The sequence below is a fragment of the Octodon degus genome, unplaced genomic scaffold (assembly GCF_000260255.1).
Source record: "Octodon degus isolate 3935 unplaced genomic scaffold, OctDeg1.0 scaffold00067, whole genome shotgun sequence".
Taxonomy (NCBI): Eukaryota; Metazoa; Chordata; class Mammalia; order Rodentia; family Octodontidae; genus Octodon; species Octodon degus.
The window spans coordinates 6,338,067-6,361,436 of NW_004524643.1; the positions used below are offsets into that span (position 1 = coordinate 6,338,067).

Consider the following 23,370-nt stretch of genomic DNA (forward strand, 5'->3'; position numbering starts at 1 on the left):
AGGCTGGCCTTGAGCTCATTTTGTAGCCCAGGCTGGTCTCAACTCCCAACAATCCTCTTGCCTCAGCCTCTTCAGTGCTGGGATTACAGGTGTGCACCACCATGTCCGGCTCTGTAAATACATATAAATTCTTAAGACAGAACTATAGATAGATGTTTTAGTGCAAAGTGCCATTCCAAATAGTCAATAAAGATACAGACTAGAGGAAAAAAAAAAAAAAAAGATATAGTTTAGGATAAGTCTACACTTGTAATATTTCTTTACACTTTCCCAAGACTAGAATTTCCTCAAATTCCCTCAAAATATATACATGTATATAAAATTTTATTTATATGCATGTATGCATACGCATATAAAATTTTATATATATATATACACATACATATACATACATATATATATGTGTGTGTAATTTTGTTGCAGGCAGCTGAATTAGACACATTACAGGCAGTCAGAGGAAGCTAGGCCCTCAAGGAGACAAGCTATCTTGCAACTTGGGACAGACAGATTCTCCAGCTATGGGTCAAACCTCAAGACAAAAGAGTAAAGAAATGCAGCACATACCTCCCCGCAGCATCAGCGACTGATATTCTAAATAGGTATCAGTAACCTTGAAAAAGCCAGGAAGAGTCACCAACTCAACCCCCTCCAGGAAAAGCCCCTGTTCTGTATTCAAGGCCACTTGCTATGACTAGCTTCCCCATTTGATCCAGATTTAATCAATCTGACCTGAGCAATCCTGTTTGTAATCTTACTGGTTAACCATAGTTTTGTCCCACTTCACGTGCAAGGATTCCCACCTTAGATCCACCTCACCCCATGGTTTGGCTCTATAAAGATCCCTAGAAAAAGCACGTTCCTTGGCAACCCACTTGAGTCCCCTTCTTCCACTCAGACACAAGCTTTCTTCTCCATATATATACACACACACACATATATATGTATATATATATATATATATATATATATATATATATATTTTTTTTTTTTTTTGCAGTACAGGGGACTGAACTCAGGACCCTGTGCTTGCCAGGTACGTGCTTCTTATTCTACTGAGCTATCTCCCCAGCCCTCCCAATAAATATATTCTGCTCTTAACATCTGTTGCTCCTAAACTTCATTCTTTGGTTTTAGTGGACATGAACTTGCCCCAGATATATATGTTCTTATATATATCTCAGGTTGAGAGTTTCATTCCCCTACATCAACTGTTCTTCATAGGGTCTTTGAGAATCTCTAAATTTTCAGTAACACAATTTTAAAACAATTATAAATATAAGTTTAGAAGTCTAGGAAAATAATATATTTCACATGAAGATTTTTTATATAACAACAAATGACACAAATCTAAAGTATTGAAGAAAAATCTATCATGTATAAGAAATCCTAGTGTATTTTTAATCAGAATTAGCAAACTTCAACATCTAGTTATATAAAATTTAAGTAAAATGGTCTCACGAATGAAAACATAAAACTTGAAATAAAAGAATTACAATACTTATGGTTGCAACTAAAACCATATTTTAAGATGTGAAAAAAAAAACTTTTCATATTTATAGGTGGATCCCCAACTGTTCAACTATTTGAGTTTAAGTTGTTGAGTGTTTGTGGTTGTTGTTTTTGAGGGTCTCATGTAGGCCAAGCTGTGTACTCACAATGCAGCCCAGTTGGGCCCCCAACTTAAGAGTCCTGCTTCAACCTCCCAAGTGCTAAGGTTAAAGGCATGTTCCACCATACCCAGCTGACTAAACTTTTAAATATAATTTACAGATAAATACATTCAGAGATAGATCTTTCTTTGTCCTGTTGGTTTTAATTTTTATTTTTTTTTATTAATAGAGGCTTTAAATCTGTTAGGTGAAAATAACATGACACCGAGGAACAAGCTTAATAATAATACTGATTTTTCAAGGAGTTAGGTCAAAATTAAAATGGGAAAAAGAGGGTTATAGTTAACATAAATGTCTTAAAAATGTACTATTCACAGTGTTGCTAACATCAATATTTGGAAAGGCAGAATGCTAATACTCCACTTTAACAATTATCTGTCTGTCTGTCTGTCTGGGCTAGGGAATCAATTTGAGCTGCAATGACCAATACCATTTACGAGAATTATCTGTATCTTCTATAATGCTCAGGATATCATCTCACACAGCAATACGAAGCTACTGTACATTTTAGGTTACGTGATCTGAGGAATGAAGTCAAATCACAACTAACCAAGGGCTCCCAAAACAGGAAATAAAGACTGATAACAAATGCTATAGGAAATGGTCAAGGAGGAACACTAGAAGAGTTCATTTAAAAACAAATTATTAAAGTTGAAAAATTACACAAAGAGATTATAAAGAATTCTACAGGGGCTGGTGAGATGGCTGAGTAGAATAAGTGCTTCCTGGCAAGCGCAAGTGTCTGGAGTTCAATCCTCGGTTCCACCAAAAAAAAAAAAAAAAAAAAAAAAAAGAATTCTACAGACTTCATAAATAACCTCCATTGTTCAACAATACACTATAATTCAATTAAACAAATATCTGAAGTTTTACTGGTTAAATGCCACTTTGTAAGACTTCATTACAATCTGTCACAATTCTACAAAACAGCATACTTACTGAGATCTCTACATTTAATAGTACTATATTCAAAAGAGATACAGAGATAATCACACGCTTCTCTCAGCTCAGGAATAGATATGCCATCAGGACAACGAATTATTCCTGTCTTATAGTAATCCTGAAAAATAAAAATTAAAAAAATGCATAAAATACCTGGAGTGAAGGCAGCTAAAACTTATCAGTGCTGAGTTAAGAGCATTTTGAAAAACAGCAGAGGCTCTGGCATTTCTCAATTATGACATTTTAAAACTTAGCTTGATTCTCAGTTCACCAAACAATATTTTAATTTTACCTACAAGGATAATTCAGGCCCAGATAGATTCACTGAATTATCCAGGCATATAATTATTTAAAAGCACAGATAATTAGACTAATTCTTCCCACTATCTCATTCAGCTCATCTTTCTACATCACATCAATTCTTATAATTTTCCCAAACAAATTATCTTTTCTATACAACTACGTAATATGTTAAAAGTTCTTTTTGGGCCGGGGAGATGGCTCAGTGGAATAAGCACTTCCCTGGCAAGAGCAAGGGCCTGAGTTCAATCCCCAGTTCCGACAAAAAAAAAAAAAAAAAAGTTCTTTCTAAACGGTAAGGTAGTAAATAATGTTACCTTAAATATTGTATTACCTAGAGAATCTCACAAAATTTAAAGCTTTTAGTAAAGATTGTAAGGTCATATCTAAGTGCCAAGATACACTAGAGTTTGTCTAAATACCATCCTTCAACGTTTCCTTATCATTACAATAAATACCATCATTTACAAATCTACTTATAAAGTTGTCAGGACTGGGCCTTGAATCACATGGAAGATGTACCATAGCCATGTACATTATCAACATTCTTTGTGTCAACTCCACAGAAGTAAAATCAAAGTATGGGAAGCTTCCACCCAAATTAAAACTTGTCTTAAGCTTTTTGAGGTTTAGAACTATAGTACACAATTTTGGATTACAAAATTTCTAAAGTCAGGGTATCAGTAGAAGCAAAACATCTTCTAATACTTAGATAAGTACCAACAACCTGCTTAGATCAACCAATTTTCATATTGACTTTCCATCTCAGGATCCTCCCTCTTTTTTTCCCCCCTAAAGCCCTAAGGAAACTATATTTTCAAACTGTCACAATCTACAAGTAAAATCTTTATCAATGACTTGAAATAATAAGGAGAGACTCCGTAATACTAATTCAAATAATCCTCAAAACAAAAAGTTAAAACTTTTTTTTTAGTTTAAAACAAGGATGCTAAGGAATACAATTTTCTGCACAATTTTTAAGTGTTCATAAATTTTCATATTATTAGCCTCAAGCAGTAAGATATGATTCAAGTAGACTCATTCTTACTTAGCAAAAATGACTGATACACTGTATTTAAGAACATGAAGAAGACAAGAGTAATATAATTCTAGACATGTTACTACTAAATGCTTGAAAGAACTGGCTATGCAGACCTAAGAAGTGAGTCTTTATCTTATGGCAGAAAGATTATAAAATTCATTTTTATATCATATTATCACTATGTACTAAAATAAACATGAATTAAATAGTGTTTAAAGAAAAACAATATCAGCCATACCTCCAAAAAGACACCCAAATAAATAAGTTGATACATGTAAGAGACACTTACCAGAATGGCTCGAAATACAGTGGAACCAATTCCTTCTGCAACCTCATACTCTCCTTTCTCATTGGGACGTGTAAAATTATGTTCTCGGCCAGACCCAAACATTCTATCATAGTAAATAATTAAAATACACATCAACAGACACTTCCTTCAAAAGTGAAAAATAATCATCATTTAAGCATTAAACTATATAATTTAGTTTAAGAATTTTTATTAGAAATTTATTCTGGCAAATGTTACAAATGAAGGCATATTAAAATTATCAGGGGGTGGGCTGAGGATGTAGCTCACAGGTAAAACACTTCTTTAGCATGTGTAAGGCTGAGTTCAGTCCCCAGCACCACAAAAACAAACAAAAATATTCGTTAAGAAGAAACAGTAGTAGATTCATCAAGCTATGGTAAAATCAAATGATAAAGTTGAGGAGCTGAAGAACTTTCCAACTTAGGAGAAAAAAAAATCATTTTTAGGCAAAGGTGATTTTTTATCTGTGAAAGAAAAGAATTGATGGAGACAAATACAATGTGTCTCTGAGCAGGATTTATATTAACCAACTGGCTATTTGTGTTTACTTGTGAGCCTGTCAAGGCCTCGGCCCCTTGTCTGGAGTTTGCGGCCTGTAACAGTGAGTGAAGCAATGGCACCTCAAAGGACAAGACAGTAGCATGGCTGAGGACACCTGGCTCCAACTTCAAAAAGCTAGATAAAGACTGTAGCTGCAGGCATCTCACTCCTGTGGTGAAGGCCTTCCTGCAGATGACACTGTTCTCCTAGATTAATACAATGTATTACTTGGAGAAGTCTTTAAGGGGGTTCCCAAGTCCTTCCCAGATCCCTGCATCTTCTTCAGTATTCTCCACCTTGTTTTGATTAGCTAAATAAATAGGGCTGCCTAGATAAGTTTTTTGTCTTAAACTAGAGAATCTGAAATTCTGTGACAGGGTTTTTGATCCTCCTGGAGCCCTGCAATCATTCCATCTGTCTCTTTTAGTCTATCCTTTGCCATCCACTCATTTGGGAGATTGCGAGCCTGATTAGTCCTCAAAAACCAAGGGATATTAACACAATAGGATGTTATCTATTCTCTTTTCCTTAAAACTTGTTTTAATTATATATTTTCCTTAGAACTTGTTTTCATTGCTACATTAGTGCTTTAATGCAGCACATACAACAAACTAAAGTTGGAAAAAGTAAGATGCAAGCAAGTTAGGCTGTCTTATGTTTCTCAATCCTTCATAAATAAACGAAATCCTACTCAAAATTTATAGGCTTCTATTATAGAATTGAAAAACAACCAAGCAAATGCTAAGATACACAAGAGTGGAGAAGAGAAAAATACACAAAGAGTTGAATTTTTAAAATCTCAATATTAATGTTTATGTAATAAAAATATAAGATGGATGAATGTAATGCCTATAACCCCAGTACTCTGGGAGGCAGAAGCAGGAATACCACAAGTTCTAGCCCAGCCTAGGCAACTTAGTATATAGTGAGAGCTTTCTCTAAACAAACACACAAACAAACAAACAAACAGCTGAGGATGTAACTCAGTGTGAAGGCCTTGGGTTCAATCTGTAGTGCCACAAAGAGAAAATACAAATGGACTGTATCTGCTCAAGTTACAATGTTTACCCTTTAACAGCAGTAACTCAGAAGAGAGACAATTTGCAAAGTATGTCTTTTCAATCAAATTCAAGCTTAAAGCAGTACTCAAGAAAATTTTAAAACCAGAATTAAAGAAAGCTGAAATGGTACCATTAGCTAAAGTAAACATGGCTAACCTAAATATTTTATTCAATGGTTTCCCATTTCAAATAGTTTCCTCTTTTGTTGTAACACAAAAACCTGGGAAGAACAAAGCTTTTTTATTTCAGTTTCTAAAAGAATGCTAACTGCTTTCCAGTTTCTATGAATACTAATTTTCATCCCCAAAGATATTCATTAGTCAACTAACATGAAAAGAGGCTTTTATGGATAAAAAAAAAAAAGGCAGTCACTCAAAAATCAAATGTCATGCAATCTCCTCAAATGCTTGAACTTTTCACAAAAGGGGAATGCTATTCTTTCCAATCAATATGAATACATAATCTTAAAAACAGCTGAAGCAAAATTTCAAATATCCATTTTTTTTTTTAAACTGTTTTAAATCGTATGTAAAGTATTATTAGAAATGTCAAGTCATCTTCCTAACAGCTTCCATCAGTAGTTTTCCCTTATGGAGTATCACAATGTTAGCATTTATTCTATATTGAGACACTAGCAAATCACATACCAAGATGTCAGTACAAGATAAAGTCATCAATAAGTAAACTAGACTTCAAGACAAAGATTTTACCTCATGTAAACTTCTATTGTATTTTACCTATTGTTTCATTCAACTTCACAAAAAGATACTGATTTAATTTCACAAAGATACTGATTTCACAACTAGAAAGTACCTGATCCATGTTTTAAACCTGTTGAAAATCAAGTCTATGTTGTTTATATCCTTAGATTCCAGTTCCCATAACTACAAACTTTGTAACTATCAGGAGAAATCAAAAGATAACTATCAATTCCTTCATTCTACTAACTACACATGTCAATGGTATTCCTTATTTGGCTCCCTCAAAGTATATACATGAAATTGACAACTCATGCTCATATTAGCTAACAAAACTATTTTCTCATAAATAATGTTGCTATTTTCTATATCTGATGGTTTGGAAAATCAAGAAACATCATTGCTAAATTCACCGGGTTAAATTCAACCTATTGTTTTAAGCAACTGAGTAGATAGAAATAGTATAAGTAGTGAGTCAGGGCTAGGTCCTCAAAGAAGTCAGTATAGAAGACAAGATACCACACAGCTGTGGAAGAAACAGGCACTTCTGCTGTGGGCTAGACCTCAAGACAAAGATTAAGCAAATGCACCCATACATGTCCCTAGGGATAGGTATCAGGGACTGGATATTCTAAACAGGCAGCAAGCACCCTGAAAAAGCCAAGAAGAGTCACCAACCCAAGCCTCTACAGGAAAAGCCCGTTTTGTATTCATGTTAGCATGTTGCTCAACTGGCTTCCCCATCTAATCCCAATTTAATCAGTCTTTCCTGATCAATTATACATGTAATCTTAATGGTTGACCACAGTTCTGTCCCACCTCATATCCACCTTGTGAATTCTGTGTTTCCCACCTTAGACCTGCCTTGTGTCATCATTTGCTCTATGAAAATCCCTAGAAGGCAACATACTTGGGTCCTCTTCTCTCTCTCTTAGAAGCTTTCTTCTCCCCAATAAATATATTCTGCTCTTAACCTCTAGAAAACAAAAACTCGTCCCAGGTATCTTTCAGGTTGGAAGTTTCTTTACTGTATTTCACTATGATCTCAATCTGTGTAGATCTTCCAATATCCTAACTTAAATAAAGTGTTCTGTTCCTACTTATACTACAGGAACACTGGAAATTAATATAAGTTCTACTTTTTGTTCTACAATGCTGTTATTCTGACAGAAGTAAATAATTTAACTTCCAAAACTATTCTTTCATGTACAAAATTTCAAACAGGAGATCACAATGGAGAATTACTATCGAGCTTAAGTCAGAAAATAATGGCTGTGAAAATGCTTTGTAATCAGTAACATAAAAGCAGTAATACAAACCTGCCCAACATTGTATTTGGCTGTGCAGTAAAAATGGATGGGTCCACAACAAATCTAGTGTTATCCACTATTAGCGTCACTCGTTCTGATGTTCTCACATTCCGAGCGCCTTCTTTTGGATTTTCATATACAAACACCATCTCCCCGGTTGTCTTACAGCTGCCATCTGAACTTGACTGACTACTGTTTCTGCTGCTGTTCCCAGCACTGCTAACTGAACCATTTGGAGATGCTTTTTGAAGACGAGGACTGCTTGGACGAGAAGAACTATGATCTTTTTCTCTTTCTCTTTCTGAAATAAAGATATCAACATTTATCAATCTTATTTTAAGAATTCAAGATCTGTACATATCTTTTGAAATACCAGATTTAGAAAAGTTGTTTTAAATCACAAACCTCAAAACATCAAAATGTTTCCTAAAACCTTCTTTATGGCCTTTAAAAGAGATAAACAGCTAATTACTTTTTACTCAGAGTAATATGAAAACTGATTTTTGTATTATTACTCCACCTTAGAAGTACATAAACACAAAGCTGAGTATTCTTATAAGTCAAATACATATTGAAAATTAGTCAAAAATTTTAGTAAGAGTACTATTATAAACTGCCCTAATTACTAAAAGAGGTAACACTATTCTAAGAACATAAAGTACAAACTTAGGAATCTCATTATATTAATAAGGGCACTGTAAAAAGTTTATCTCAAAAAAATCTAACACGAAAGAAAACTCACTAAGGACAGTAAGAAGTAGTTATTTTTTTAAATGCCTTTAGGTATATACAAAATAAAGTGGCTTTGGCAGCTGATGATATACTGATTTCTTCTCATTTTCATGTCATAGAATAAAGCAATGCCATACATTTGAATGGATCCCTAACTATTCTCTATAATTTCCACAGGTATAAAATGTTAAATTCAGAAAATTTTCTTTGGGTGCTTCAACTGTCTACAAAGGGAAGCAGAAACTAAGATTGTGTGGTAAGCTTTATTTAGAGGATAGATCTCTTAACTTTAAAGGTGACCTAAAAAAAATGTACCTCCTTCTCCTCAGTTTCATCAGCTTTTGCCAAACTCCTCCATGACTCAGGCTACTTAGAACACTCTGTACAGCATTACTGATTATATAATTAGGTTTGTCTCCAGAGACACTCTGACACCTCCTTTTTATTGCCTGTCTCCATACTGCTGAGGGAGCACCCCAAAAGCAAAATTTGCTTAATAAAACCATTTATTATATTTTGCTATCCTGTTCTCAGACTCTAGACCAGTATATCCTTGCTTACAACTTCTGTTAAGTTTTGGCTTATTAACAGTAACTTGTCTTCCAGGACCGACTTAGATATTAATAACTTCTCTGTATAATTAACCCCTAATATGAATAATTCTGATTTACAACAAACTATCAGAAACTATCCTGTACAGTTAAAGTATCTGTGTGTGTGTGTGTGTGTATGTATGTGCATGCTGGAGATTGAAACGAGGGTCTTAAGCATTCTAAACTAGTACCCTACCACTGAGCAATACTCTCAGCCTCAATCTGTTTTGGGGTACTTTTCCATATACTGAGGATTAAAACTAAGATTGTGCTCATGCTAAGTATACTCTCTATCATTGCACTATATATCCACCACCAACAAAGTCAACTGTCTTCCCTAGGTGAAAATGAAAGTCAGCAAGCTCACACTGCTTAGCCACATCTGCTTTGGATTGGTACTGTACCTTACAGTCAGTGTATTAACCTGCAATAATAATGTTCATTTATAGTAATGAGTGGGAAGGAGGGGAAAGACCTGAACTAGTTACTTAAAATATAAAACACTTCCCACTTCCCTTTCATCTTGCTTTTATTATTTGAGACATTGTAAAAAATCAGAATAAATAACCCCATGATGGTTATGCTTTAACTTTGTTAGAATTATTAGATTCTTATCACTAATTAACTACAAATAATCTTATAATAAACCACTGTTATATATCTCATATGACAACAACTAGAAATTTTGTAAAAAATCTATGTCTCATAATCCCAAAGGTGTTTCAAGCTACTTCCTTTGGTAAGACTGTCCCAGACTCAGAATATTCATGTCAAATTCCACTTAATAAGATTTGTTTTCACAGTAAGAGCCAAACTCAACTAGAATAAAAACAACTGAATTGAAGAAGCTAATTTTATTCTTCAGGTATTAAGACACAATTCAATGTCACTGCCTGTTTTTATGAACTAGTGAGAATGTTAGCTGATTTTACATACCGATATGGTGCTGTCGTGTTGGAGAAGTAACATTTCGAATACAAGGAGTGAGCTGAGATTCTGTTCTTTCATGAGATGAATCTCGTGATCGGTCACTTGACCTCCGTCTGTCTCTTGATCTCTCATGTCCCCCACTAGCACCATGCAGACTCATTCTGGTGTTGTCCACTCCTCCTCTAGCAACACGTGAGCAAGTACTGGTAAGACAGAAAAAAATTAACCATAAAAGCAGAAAAGTAAGATCACAAAATACTTTAAAGGAAAACACAAAACAAGAAAAATACAACATGAACTACCTATATTTTAAGTACAAAAGTTTGTAAATGTTATTTCTAATTCTATTAGCAATAATCGCACCTGGGAAAAATTTCATTGTGTACAATACAGTCAATGCACAAAGTTTGCTTTCCAATTCTTTAGTCTAATTTATCTCAAACTTGCAGGCTGTATAAATTCTGGAATACGTGTGAAGAACACATATTTGAACTCAGTTTCTTATGGATGAGAAAACTAAAATTCAAACTTTTGAGTTACATGTAGCAGTAGAAGTAGGAGTTGTAGTATTAAGAACACCAGTTTCTTGGGCTGGCCAGATAGCTCAGCAGACTAAGCGCCTGCTTAGCCAGACGCAGGACCCTGGTTCAAGCCCTGGTGTGCAGTACCAGCCCTGCCCCCCAGGGCGTGCTAAGACACAATTGAGACTGGACATGGTAGCATACCCCTGCAATCCCAGTGCTTGGGAAACTGAAAACAGGAGAATCACTATGAGTCTGATCTGTGTAGTGAGACCCTGTAGACCCTGTACTAAATACATTAAAAAGGGGCTGGTGAGATGGCTCAGTGGTCTAAAGCACCTACTTAGAACAAGCTTAGCAAAAGCACAGGGACCATGGTTCAATCCCCAGCACCACATGCCAGCCAGCCCCGCCCCCTGGTGGGCTGAGCTGGCCACACACACACACAAATAAATAAAATTAAAAAAAAAAATTAAAAAAAAAACATTAAAAAAAAATTACCAGTTTCTTGAATACTTGAAAAACTGAGGTAGGGATAGGGCAAAGCAACTCATGTCCTTGTCAAAAATACTAACTTCAATTCATTCTGAGAACTCTTCAAATACTATGAATAAAAACTGATTGGTTTTTCAGCAGTGCAGTAAAAAGAAAGATATAAGAAATGTTTATTAACTCCAAAGACACAGAGTAGATCAAGGGCAGATGGGAAAATCCTCTGACCTGAGATAAAGAAAGCTGAGACTTTTTTCCTATTTATATATTTGGCACAGGGTCTCATTGTGCAGATCGGACTCGTAGTGATCCTGCTGTTTTCAGCTTCCCCAGCGCTGGGTTTACAGGGATGCGCCACCATGCTCCAACTCAGACTTGGACTCAGCTGCCAGCTCAGCAGGCTCTGGGGGTGGGGTCGGTGCGGCATGAAGGACTAGGGATCGAACCCTGGTCCCTGCACTTGCCAAAGCAGGCACTTTGCTGAGCTATTTCACTAGCCTTGGAAAGCTGAGACTTTCATGGAGTCTGCTGGGGGTGGAGTTTGAGGGGCAGTTTTAAATACATGTAAGGAGATGATTGGGGTCTCTCCTGTGTGTGTGGGAAAGGTGAGAGGAAACTGTATCCAGGGCTGGAGTGGGGAAGGAGGAGGAAGTGGTCATTGGGAAGATAAGCTGTTGTTTTAAGGGCTTCAGCCATGTTGATGACCACCATAATTTAGCAGTTTATACTAGGGCCAGACCCTATCAAAAAATATTTTTGAAAAGCCTCTGAAAAACTGAACTATAATGATCAGAATTTTTAAAGTTTAAAATCTCTCATAGAATAAAGTGAATACAGTGACTAAGAACACTGATCAACTAAAAGTCTAATTAATAGAATCAACTTATAATATATTAAGTTATATGCAGCATGCATGCACAATGCTATGTAAATACCTAAAATAAGAGGTTCTTTCTGTAGTATATCCAATCTTAAGTGTAGCAGTAATGCAAAAAAGTGGAGAAACTTACAAATCTGTTATACCAACTTCTAAATGTAAAGCTACTACCTATATCCGATTCACAGCTACTGAGCAATACTTAATAAAAAATACCTTAGAAACTCAAAGGAAGAAGACATACATTAGGCCCTAATAAACTGATAAGATTTTAATTATCAAAATATAATGCAGGTTGTAAAACAGAGTATTCAAAAAAACCTGACCTAAGGCAATTTGGAAATTTACCATGCTAGCATACAATGGGGTTCATAGTCTTAAAATTAAAAGTATTTTTAGAAATAAAAAGAACTTCATGACTTTAGAATAATGACTTAGATTCATCAGGTTCACCAGTATGTCATCATAATCCTGGTTATTTGGGAGGCTTGAGCTTGAGGCCAGCCTGTGTAACTTAATGAGACCCTGTCTCAAAAGACAAAAAGGAATGTAGATGTAGCTCAGTGATAGAGCATCTGCCTGTCATATGTGAGCACCTTGGTTTAATCCTCAGGTCACACACACACAATCTTTCTCTCTCTCTCTCTCTCTCTCTCTCTCTCTCTCTCTCTCTCTCTGAATCAAATTAATATTAATGTTTCTTGACATTTTGAGTGTTTCTTAATATATTGGGAACCTAGGTTTACATCTATAAAATGTAGATTCTATCTACTTTCAGCCTATCTTTATCTTACCTCCCTTACAGAGTAGCCACCAAACAAGGCAACAGTCCTGGTGGGTGAGGCAAGGATAGGCTGGCTGGGGCTGGCATTCTGGATCTTTAGTTTTCAAGGCTGAGTACTGTTTGGTTAGGTATTACTTGGGGGGGGGGGAATGTATGAGAACTAAACAAATACAGCAAGTGCACAGGCCAGCAACGCATCTAGCACAGATCGCCTTTACCTGCTAGATCATTTAGTTATCACAAATGAGGATAATAAGAGTCCAAACTATCAAGCTTTGGTCAATCGCATAGCATTTAGTAGACTAATGTGTTTTGATTTGTTCCACTGCTCTCTCCACAGTATTCTTACCAAAACCACACTAGTTAAAATTTGATCATCCCAGGGATTCAGAAGTTTTAAATTCTTTAGTATCTCAAGATCATCTTTTTGCTAGTTTCTTAGTTATAACAGTTTTTGTTATGTTAGTGGTTTATTTCATTATAAAAATCTACAACAGAAATTATGAACAAAATATAGGGTGCACTTTTATTTATCCTAAAAGGTACTTGTATAGAAATGACAGCCTGTTAGCTTTTATCAATTTTTTTGACTCTTATAAAACTAAAGAAAAAAAATTCTACTCAATCTTATATTTAGTAAAAAGTAACACACAACAATTATACTCTTAAAATATAACATTTTCTTCACTTAGAACAATTCAAAAGATCCTAATGCATTTATCTTGAAAAAAGAAATTCCAAACACTGGAATTTCTTGTTCATTTGCTAAAGCAAGAAAAAAGGAATAAACATTAATAGAACAAAGATCATGTTGAAAACAAGTAACTTCAAATTATTCTAAGTTTTAATCACTTTCAACTATAAGAAAGCACATTTCTTAAATATTAGTCTGATACTTTAATGGAAAAGGCTCAATTACAAGTAAGGCAAATGCAGGCTAAATGCTCAGTGTAAGGGCCAAACAGATTAATTGGTTGAGAAAGCATTTCCGCCAAATACCTTTGTAGCTAGAAGGTTAGAAAATTCTAAACATTCTGCTGAGCTACTGGCTTCATTTCAAAGCTGCTTAGATTTTAAACAAATGCCTGAGGTGTCATAATATATTTCCATCTTTTGATTACCAGATACAATGCACCCTAAATCAGACCTTCAAAATCAAATGGCACTGAAGACTAAATATAGTCTTTTCAATACAATAAAATAATTTCAGACCAGGAAAAGAATAAAGGTAAAAACAATGTGAAAAATAAAATAAGGACAAGTAAGTTCAAAAGGGTCAGCTCTGATTCCGTCTGCATTTGAGTTCCAGGCACAGGAATTGAAGCTAGGTAAGGAAATGAAAGAGGAGAGCAGGCTCAGGCCCAAAGTCTGTTTGCAGCCAAGACAGAACAACAAAGCCTGCATTTACTCTTCTGTCTTAACTCCAAAAAAGACAGAACACGTGAAACAATGATTTGCAAGACATAGAACATCAGCCCCTAAAGTTCCAAAGTAAATGAAATAAAATCTGCAAGAGCTCCAATTTACTATCTGGAGGGCATTTCCAGAGTAAATACACAGAGGGAAAAATAGGACAGAACCCAAGGGACTATGTATTAAAGATATGGAGCTGAGATGCTGGGATAAAAGATGGCGAGAGTTCTCAGAATAAAGAACTAAAGGAGAGCAGCACAGAGACAAATCTCAGAGAGCTGCAGAGTCCTTGAGTACTGAGCTGAATATTAGTACACACCAAAGGCCAGGGACAGAAAGGATTCAAAGAAACAATAGCCGCACACACACAACGTTAGGAATAGGGCCTGATCCCACAAGCCATATGGAAAATGCTCAGAATTCATAGGGCACTGGGGAAAGAACCAGGAGTCTTAACCTTTGAAATGAGAAATGTGACCCTGACTGATCTGTTAGTTTGTGTCTAGTGGTCCCCAAAGCCTCACACAGCCATGGGGAGGCTTCTGGAGTTCTGATTAATCGCTGTGGGTGTGGATGCTGCACTCGCCCTGGGGCAGGTAACTGGCACTACAGTGTGAGCAGGGGAAGGCAGCCAGGCAGCTACCTAAGTTGCAGTCTTCCCTTCGCTCTCCCTGCTTTACCACGTCCATGAAAGGCTGCTCTCCACCTTGTGCTGCTCTGCTTTGGAGCCTGCCGAGTATGGATTGAAACCTCCAAGTAACTGGGAGCTAAATAAACCTCTCTTTCTTCATTTTGAGTATCAGATATTTGTCCTAGAAACGAGAGAAGAGTAATGACAAAACCTAAATTTTAACAGCAAGATCCACAACAACCAAACTGCTTCCAAATAAGTGAAGCCTTTAAAATACCAAAAACAAAAAAAAAACCCGGAGAATAATTATAGGAAGCATATCAAATGACCAAGCAAGGTAATATTCACAATACATGGTATCAAATAAAAAATTACCAAGCATGCAACAAACTTGGAGCACATAATTCATAATGGAGGCTGAAGGGCAGGAGAAAGAGTAACTGAAATCAATCCAGGACAGACATATACATCAGAATTAGAAAATAAAGCCACTAATTTGAATTACAGTCAAATTTTTCCAAAATATTATAAAAAATAAAAAAGACATAAACCAAAGCTCCACAGATAAAAGTGACAATATCTGAGATGAGAAACACACTGAATGGAATTAATGAGGTACTATAAATTATAGGAGAAAGGTAACAGGAAACATCCAAACTGAACCACAGAAAACAGGAAAATAAAGCATGAATGTGCTGTGCTTTAACCTCAAGTTGTCAAATACTGTTGTAAATAAGAGACCCTAAAGGAATGGAAATTGAAGAAAAAGGAGAAATCATGTTGGAAATTTTCTCAAATTTGATGAAATTATAAGCTCACACATGTAATATGCATAACAAATTCTACACACACTTTAAAGAAAACAAAAAGTCAAGTAAAACTCAGCTGACCTAAGGATTGCTGTACCCAACGAAAACCTCATTCAAAAATAAAGGGAAGGGTCAGCCTGACAGCTCAGTGCACTAAAGCTCCTGCTTAGGCAGAGTGCAGAGTAGGCATAGTGGTGCGCACCTATAATCCCTGCACTCAGGAGGCTGAAAATAGGAGAATTACTAAGAGTCTGATCTGCGTAGTGAGACCGGGTACACTCTGTCCTAAATATAGAAAAAAATAAAATAAATAAATAAAGGGGAAACCCAGGCATGGGGGTGGACCATGTCAGGACCATGTCAGCACTCAGGAGGCTGAAACAGACAGATTGGTAGTTTATGATCACGTTGGACTAATAGCAACTTCTCAGCCATCTGGACTATACAGTGAGACTGTCTCACAAAAACCAATAAATAAGGAAGTAAACAGAGAAATAGGAAATATAGACATTTTCAGACCAAAAAAAGACAAAGTCATCAGAAGGACCTGAACTACAAGAAAAGTTAAAAGAAAAAATAGTATCAGGTAAAACAATCTAAATTGAATAGTTCTATATATAGTAAAGAAATTAAATCTTTTTTTTTCTTTCTGTATTTAGGACAGGGTTTATAGCGTCTATAGGGTCTACAGGGTCTCACTACATAGATCGGACTCTTAGTGATTCTCCTGTTTTCAGTCTCCCAAGAGCTGGGATTACAGGCATGTGCCACCCGGCCCAGTCTCAATCTCTGTCTCAGCACACCCCAGGGACGGCACAAGCATGGCAGCCAGGGATGGAACCTGGTCCCTGTGCTCTGCCTAAGCAGGAACTTTAGTCTGCTGAGCTATCAGGCTGGCCCTAAATCTGTAATTTAAAACAATCTCTCCGAAAAAACCCTCTAGATCTAGACCCAAATGGCTTCACTAATGAATATTACCAACCCTTAGAGGTAGAAATAATAGCAACCCAGAGAACACAAAAGGCAGTATTCTTAATTAATTTTACGAAGTCAGCATTACTTAGATACCAAAATCAAACAAAAACTAAAACCTTAAGATACAGATATAAATATTCTTTTTTTTTTTGGCAGTAGTGGGAATCAAACTTGGGACCTTGTGCCTGCCAGCATGCACAATATTTACATCTACTCCTATAGATGTAAATATTCTAAACAAGTTTTAAAACAAAGAATCCTATATATAAAAGGATAATAACAAAATTGAAATTTATCTTAAAAATGCAAAATTGAATATTCAAAAGATAACCAATGTAACATAATAACAAATCAAAGAAGAAAAATATCTTGATATATATATAATGTATCTGACAAAAATTCAAACCTAATTCCTGATTTAAAAATAAACACACACACACACACACACACACACACACACACCCCAGAACCCCCCAGCAATGTACAAATACAGTGGAATTTCACCAATCTGATAAGAATACCTATGGAAAATGTGCTGGTCAGAAAGCAAATGCTTTCTGCCTAACCAGTAGAAAAAAGAAAAGGATGTCCACTTTCAATGCTTCTCTTCAGAAGATTCTAGCAGGTGCAATATGGAAAAAAAAGATACAGAAGGTGTTACTTTAATAACATAAAAGCACCCTGTGTTGAAGGCTGGTGACTAGCCTAGGTTACTATTGGGAGCCCATGGAACCTGTAGGGGATGAGACCTAATATAAAGAAGTTAGGTCACTGTGGGGGAGTGACCCTGAAGGAGGTACTGGGATCTAGACTCCGCCTATTCTTTTTTGCTTCCCGGCCATCACAAAATGAGCAGCTCCTGCCCTAAGTATTATAGCACTGAAGATCCAGGGTAACAGGACCAACTGAGTATGAACTGAATCTTGGAAACAGTGAACCAAGTAAACTTGTCCTCCTGAAAAGCTGATTACCTGAGATACAAGGCACTTAGTCTATTAAAGATGTAAAACTAGCCTTATTAGTAGACCACATGATTATCTACTATTGTTTCCAGTACAAAAAGTTATTAGACCTACCTAATGAGTTGAATCTGGTAAGGCTAAAGAATACAAGATCATTATTTTGTAAACCAACTACATTTATTTAAACTAGGAAAATCTGAAAATGAAATTTTTAAAAAGTCATTTGTAACACTGAAAAATTGAAATACTTATAGGAGCAAGATGATTCAGTACTGTTAAGATAAAAATTCTCCCAAAATTGACCCATAAATACAACACAGTTCCAATAAAAAATGGGATTTCTCATCAAAAGTGAAAAACTAATTCCAAAATTTATAAGAAAGAGAATTGAGTAAGTTCAGCAGTACAATGTATGCCTAGCATTCACCAAGGCCCTGGATTTTATTCCAAGCACCAAGAACAAACAAACAAAACAAAAATATAAAGCACCAAGAATAATCTAAATACCTGTAAAAAGAGTTGTAAAATTAACAAAATTTGATTTAAAGACATCAAAAAGCCATCATAATGAACACAAAGATGTGCTATTGGCATAATCATAAACAAGTAGGTCAATGGTCCATTTATACACTCCATAAAAGGACCCACATACCTATACATGGACAACTAATTTCAGTAAGTGTTCAGAAAGAATAAGAGAAAGACAAATGACACTTGAACAAACAAATATACAATGGATACTTCACTTCTAGCACTTCAAGAAAAAAAGAAAGATCTTTGGTCAGTTTACATCATTTATAAAAATTACCACAAATTAGAGTACAGATCTAAATCTAAAACCTGGAATTTTAAAAGTTCTGGAAATAAAGAGCACAATTTGTAAACAAATTGAACTTCATCAAAACTAAAATCAATCAAAGGAAAGGAGAAAATATTTGCAAATCATTTCTGATAGAGGACTTGTTGGTAGGGTACATAAAGATATGTACTTGTTAAAATGGCTAAATAAAAAGACTGATCGTATCAAGTGCTGATATGGAATATGTATGGAACTCAAACTTGTAGGGGTAGTAGAATGTATGCCACCTGGGAAATCAGAAAACTGCTCATTTCTTACGATGTTAAATATACACTAGCCATATAATCTAGCCACTCCACCTTGTAATTACTCAAAGAAAGTAAAGCCATGTACCCAGACATTCTTAGTAGTTTTACTTATAAAAGCTCAAAACTCAAAACTACCTAAATGTCTATGAACAAGCGAATGGATGAACTATTTAGAGTTGTGATGGTTTAGATCTAGAATGTTCTCCCCAAAAGTCTCATGTAGTGAGTGGTGGGCTTTCCAAAGGTGTTTGGATCATGGGGGCATTATACTCATCAGCTTATTAATCCATCACTAAATTCACAGCTGACTGTCCTGTTAGGAGGTATCCCTGTTTAGCAGATGTGGGTCACAGAAGGCACGGAAGGAGACACACATCTTTCCAGCTCCTTCTTGATAGCCCTGACAGGAGCAGCTTTCCTCCACCAGATCTTTCCACCACACCCTTCCTGCCTTGCAGCCAGCTGACTACGGATTAAAGCCTCTAAATAAAGTAAGCCAAAATAAACTTCTCTCCTCTTTTAAGTTATGGACATTGGGCAATGTGTTCCAGTGGTCAGAAAATGACTAAGGCAGAGATATAAACTATACAAGGAATAAGACTAAATAGTAAAACAATAAACTACTGACACAAGTTGTAATTTTAGTCAATCTCACAATAAGTAAGTAGTGAAAGACAGACCAAAACCAATTACATAAAATTCTAAGAAGTAAAAGAAGTAATGCACAGTGTCAGGAAACAGGCTGGTAAAGTGGGTACAGTAGTGCACACCTTTAATCCCAACACTCTGGGAAGCTGAATCAGTAGGACAGATTGAGCCCAGCCTGAAAGACTTAATGAAACTGAACTCATCTCAAAACTAAAAAAAGAAAAGGGGTGGAGTACTGGGGATGGAGCTTAGTGCAATGGCCATGGATTTAATCTCCAGTACCAAAAAACAAAACAAAAACTAGACTGGCGGTTACATGGGGGTGAGGTATAGAGGTTGAAAGCGAAAACCTAGAAGGGACTCCAAGGAAACTTTGTGGTGCACATGCTCATTATTCTGATTGTGGAGAGATTTCATGAGTGCCCATAAATAATGAAACACTGAACTGGGTTTAGGTGGAGGTGCACACTGGCAATACCAGCACTGGAGAAACTAAAGCAGACGGATCTCAAACAAAGATCAAGCAAGATCTCTGCAGGGCCATCCAGATAGCTCAGGGGATTAAAATGCCTGCTTCGGCAGAGTGCAGGAGAGGGTGTCATCCCCAGTACCACAAACTGAGAAGGCAATTGAGACTGGGTGTGGTGGCGGCCACCGGTAATCTCAGCACTTGGGAGGCTGAAAACATGAGAATCACTATGAGTCAATCTACATAGTGAGACCCTGTATACCTTGTAGATGCTGTCTTAAATTCATAAAATTAAAAAAAAAAAATCTTTGAGGCTTTGTCTCAAACAAAAAAATAAATCAAAAATGAAAAGAAATGGAGGGAGAAAAGAAGGGAAAAGTTAAACAAAAAAAAAAAAAAGGAAAAAGAAAAAAATAGAACAGTTTTTGTAAATGGGGAAAGGAGGAGTTGAAAAGAAGGTAGAAGAACTGGGGAAGACGGAATCAAGTTATATCATACACAGGTATAAATTCTGTTTTGAATTTAATCATTATATAAACACCTGAAATGTACCAATAAAAAAATTATAAAACAAAAACCTTAGCAAAGGGTACATTGGAAAACTTGCTTTCTTGACAAAATATCTCTGGCTTGCAGTTACTCTACCAGTAGCTGCTACTTAGCCATTTCAATAACTTTTTATTTATTACACTTATATAATACAAGTAAAGTCATTCTTTTAATAGTCTTTTCCAGTCATGCTTTTTCACCAGAGTTCACTGTACTTCCCTCACCAAAATACATAGACTCTTGCATACACTTCCATGGTTTATGTCTCAAGAAACAAAATACATTTAATTCAACAGTCAGATTAAAAACAACTACCATAACCAACTGAACACCACTTCAAAATCTCACAGATCAACATATATCACTCAGTAAAGTTAGAAGAAAAATCTATTTATTTGTTTTTCCTGTATTTTAGATAAGGGTCTACAGAGTGCTCAGGGTCTCACTACTAGATCAGACTTGCAGGGATCTGCCTGTTTACAGCCTCCCAAGTGCTAGGATTACAGACACGCACCACCACACCCAGTCTTAATAGTCTTCTCAGCATGCGCCCAGGCAGGGCCAGCACGGCATACCTGGGATCAAACTTCCAGCCCCTTCGTGGGCTTGCAGGCACTTCAATCTCCTGAACTATTTGGCCTGCACTCTAGAAGAAAAAATCTAAATCAAAACCATTAATCATAAATCCTGAGACCACAATATTCATTAACTACATATTTTGTAGTATTCTTTTATTTTCTTTAGAACGTGTATTAGTTAAATGTTGTCCTGGTTAATTTAGTTGCCTAATTTCCTTATTTCTTTTTTCCCTGCAGGGACCTTACACATTATCCTGCTGTATGACTGCACTAAGAACATCTTTTCAAATTTCAACTAAAATCACTGAAGACTTCAATACTAATAATTCTGAAAGAGAGTGAGAACGCGCAAACATCTTACATATTCTACTGAAAGGTAAAAGTTTTCCTAAACAATAGTTTTAATGTTATGTAAGGAATTGGACCATTTTAAAAACAATTGTTTTAAATGTTTATTACCTTGTTTCTGGCTTATGAGCATTTTTTAAGGGAAATGCTGCTAACTAAAGAAGCACTCTTGCAAACTGAGGAATCGATCAGACACCATCTCCATCTCTACTATTCTAGTCTTGGATGCAACTCAGAACATGCCTTCCCTCAAAAGTAATACATTCTAGTGAAAACACAAAATATATATAAACATACTAAAATTTATACCGCAGTAAGTGCTATGAAGAAAAATAAAGCAGGAATAAATAGGACAGTCACCATTTCGAGTAGTCAAATTAGAACTCTCTTCTGAAGGGAGACGTCTGATATAGAAGTAAAGAAAAGAACACACAGAATTATGGACATCTCTGAAGTAAGACTGTCTGAAATCAGAGAGTTAACTGAATGGTAGATCTCAGATACAACTCAAGGGGCTCAATTTCAGATCTCAAGCTCCTAACCTCATGACTCAAAGAAAGCCTAATTTCTTTTTGACAACTCTTTATGTGCATGTATCAATTCTCCACAATGAATGTAATCAAAATGTATTGTAAACATGTATTTACAAAAAAATTTTAAGAGAATAGTAAAACACAGAGAGACAGAGACAGAGACAGAGACAGAGACAGAGACAGAGACAGAGAGAGAGAGAGAGAGAGAGAGAGAGAGAGATCGATCAATCGATCTCCAAATACTTGTAGAAAGCTTTTATTGAGACTCCTTACTATCTACCCCATAGCTGGCCTAAAATATTCTTAAATTTTTAGATCCCCAAGCTTCTAAGGCATCCAACTTCTTTGTTTTCTTTCTCCTTGATATATGCAGAACCAGTGGCAACAACAGCTCAGTACACAGTAGAGTGGCTCCTTTATGCATTTATTTAACTGAGACAGTCTGGGTTGGGAGAAGAGATGATGGTTGCACACTGTACTACTGCTTTATGTCAAGTTTACTAACTGCACCTTTAGGTCTTTTTTATGTGGTATTATGAAGACATGTTACCATAATGAATACTGATTTTCAAATGAACCAAAAAGTTCACTTATATTTAGTCCAACAATCCCACCTCAGAAGTAATTTTGGATCATTCCATACGTTATTTATTGCCCATCTCTCTTCATTGTTAACAGCAAATTTGCTAATTTATTTCCTCCAGATGAACAACAAAACAAAGAATAAAACCATCTTTCAAGATCAAACTAGCTTTGGATGAGTTCATTCAAAATCAAAATTAACACAATCAACTAGTAGGTAACTAGGTCCCTTACCTTACATCCATGAATTAAAAAACAAAAGAACAACAAAAAAAAAAAAACTGCCTAAAAGCAAAGCTCAAGTCCAAATATACTGCCACTAGTTTGTCTTTGGAGACAGGGTCCTATTATGCAGTTCAGGCTGACCCTGAGCTCACCTTGTAGCCCAGGACGGTCTCGAACTCATAACAATCCCCTTGCCTCAGTCTTCCGAGTGCTGGGATTACAGGTTTGCACCACTATGCCCGGCAATCTATTTTTTTATTAATATATTTTATTTTATTTATTTGGTATAAGGTATCACCACGCAGCTCGGACTTGGCCTCCCCAAAGCTGGGATTACAGGCATATGCCACAATGCCTGGTTTCAGTGGCCAGCTTGGCAGTACAGCATGTGGTGCCAAAGTTCGAACCCAGGTCCTTGTGCTTGCCAGGCAGGCATTTAGACCACTGAGTCATCTCCCCAGCCCAGTCTATCTATTTCTAACAAACCCATTCCACAACAATTTTCAAATCCATTCCAAAATATTTCTCTCCTACCTGGTCATAAATTGTCCTTTTCACTTTGGTTTCCAAAATATTACCATTCTTGCAAAAGCAGGAGCAGAATCCCCCACCTTTTAGCAGTTCCTACATTCTGATAAAACCTTCAAAATATCACATTTGTCGATACTTTTAAGATGATGCAAGTGGTTCCTTGTATCATGTATAACACCGTTTCAAACAGCCAAGAAAACATCCATTT

General features: G+C 36.1%; 1 protein-coding gene across 4 annotated transcripts in view; it reads right to left on the reverse strand.

The window, feature by feature from the left end:
* Btbd10 (BTB domain containing 10) overlaps positions 1-23,370 on the reverse strand; it is a 70,368-nt gene that overhangs the window by 13,828 nt on the left and 33,170 nt on the right. For all 4 annotated transcript variants that reach the window (XM_023719402.1, XM_023719399.1, XM_023719400.1 and 1 more), the window contains 4 exons: positions 10,135-10,331; positions 7,883-8,174; positions 4,244-4,346; positions 2,610-2,730 (listed from right to left, as the gene is read on the reverse strand). In XM_023719402.1, coding sequence (XP_023575170.1) covers positions 2,610-2,730; positions 4,244-4,346; positions 7,883-8,174; positions 10,135-10,288 — 670 coding nt within the window. In that variant the 5' untranslated portion in view covers positions 10,289-10,331. The remainder of the gene's footprint in view (positions 1-2,609; positions 2,731-4,243; positions 4,347-7,882; positions 8,175-10,134; positions 10,332-23,370) is intronic.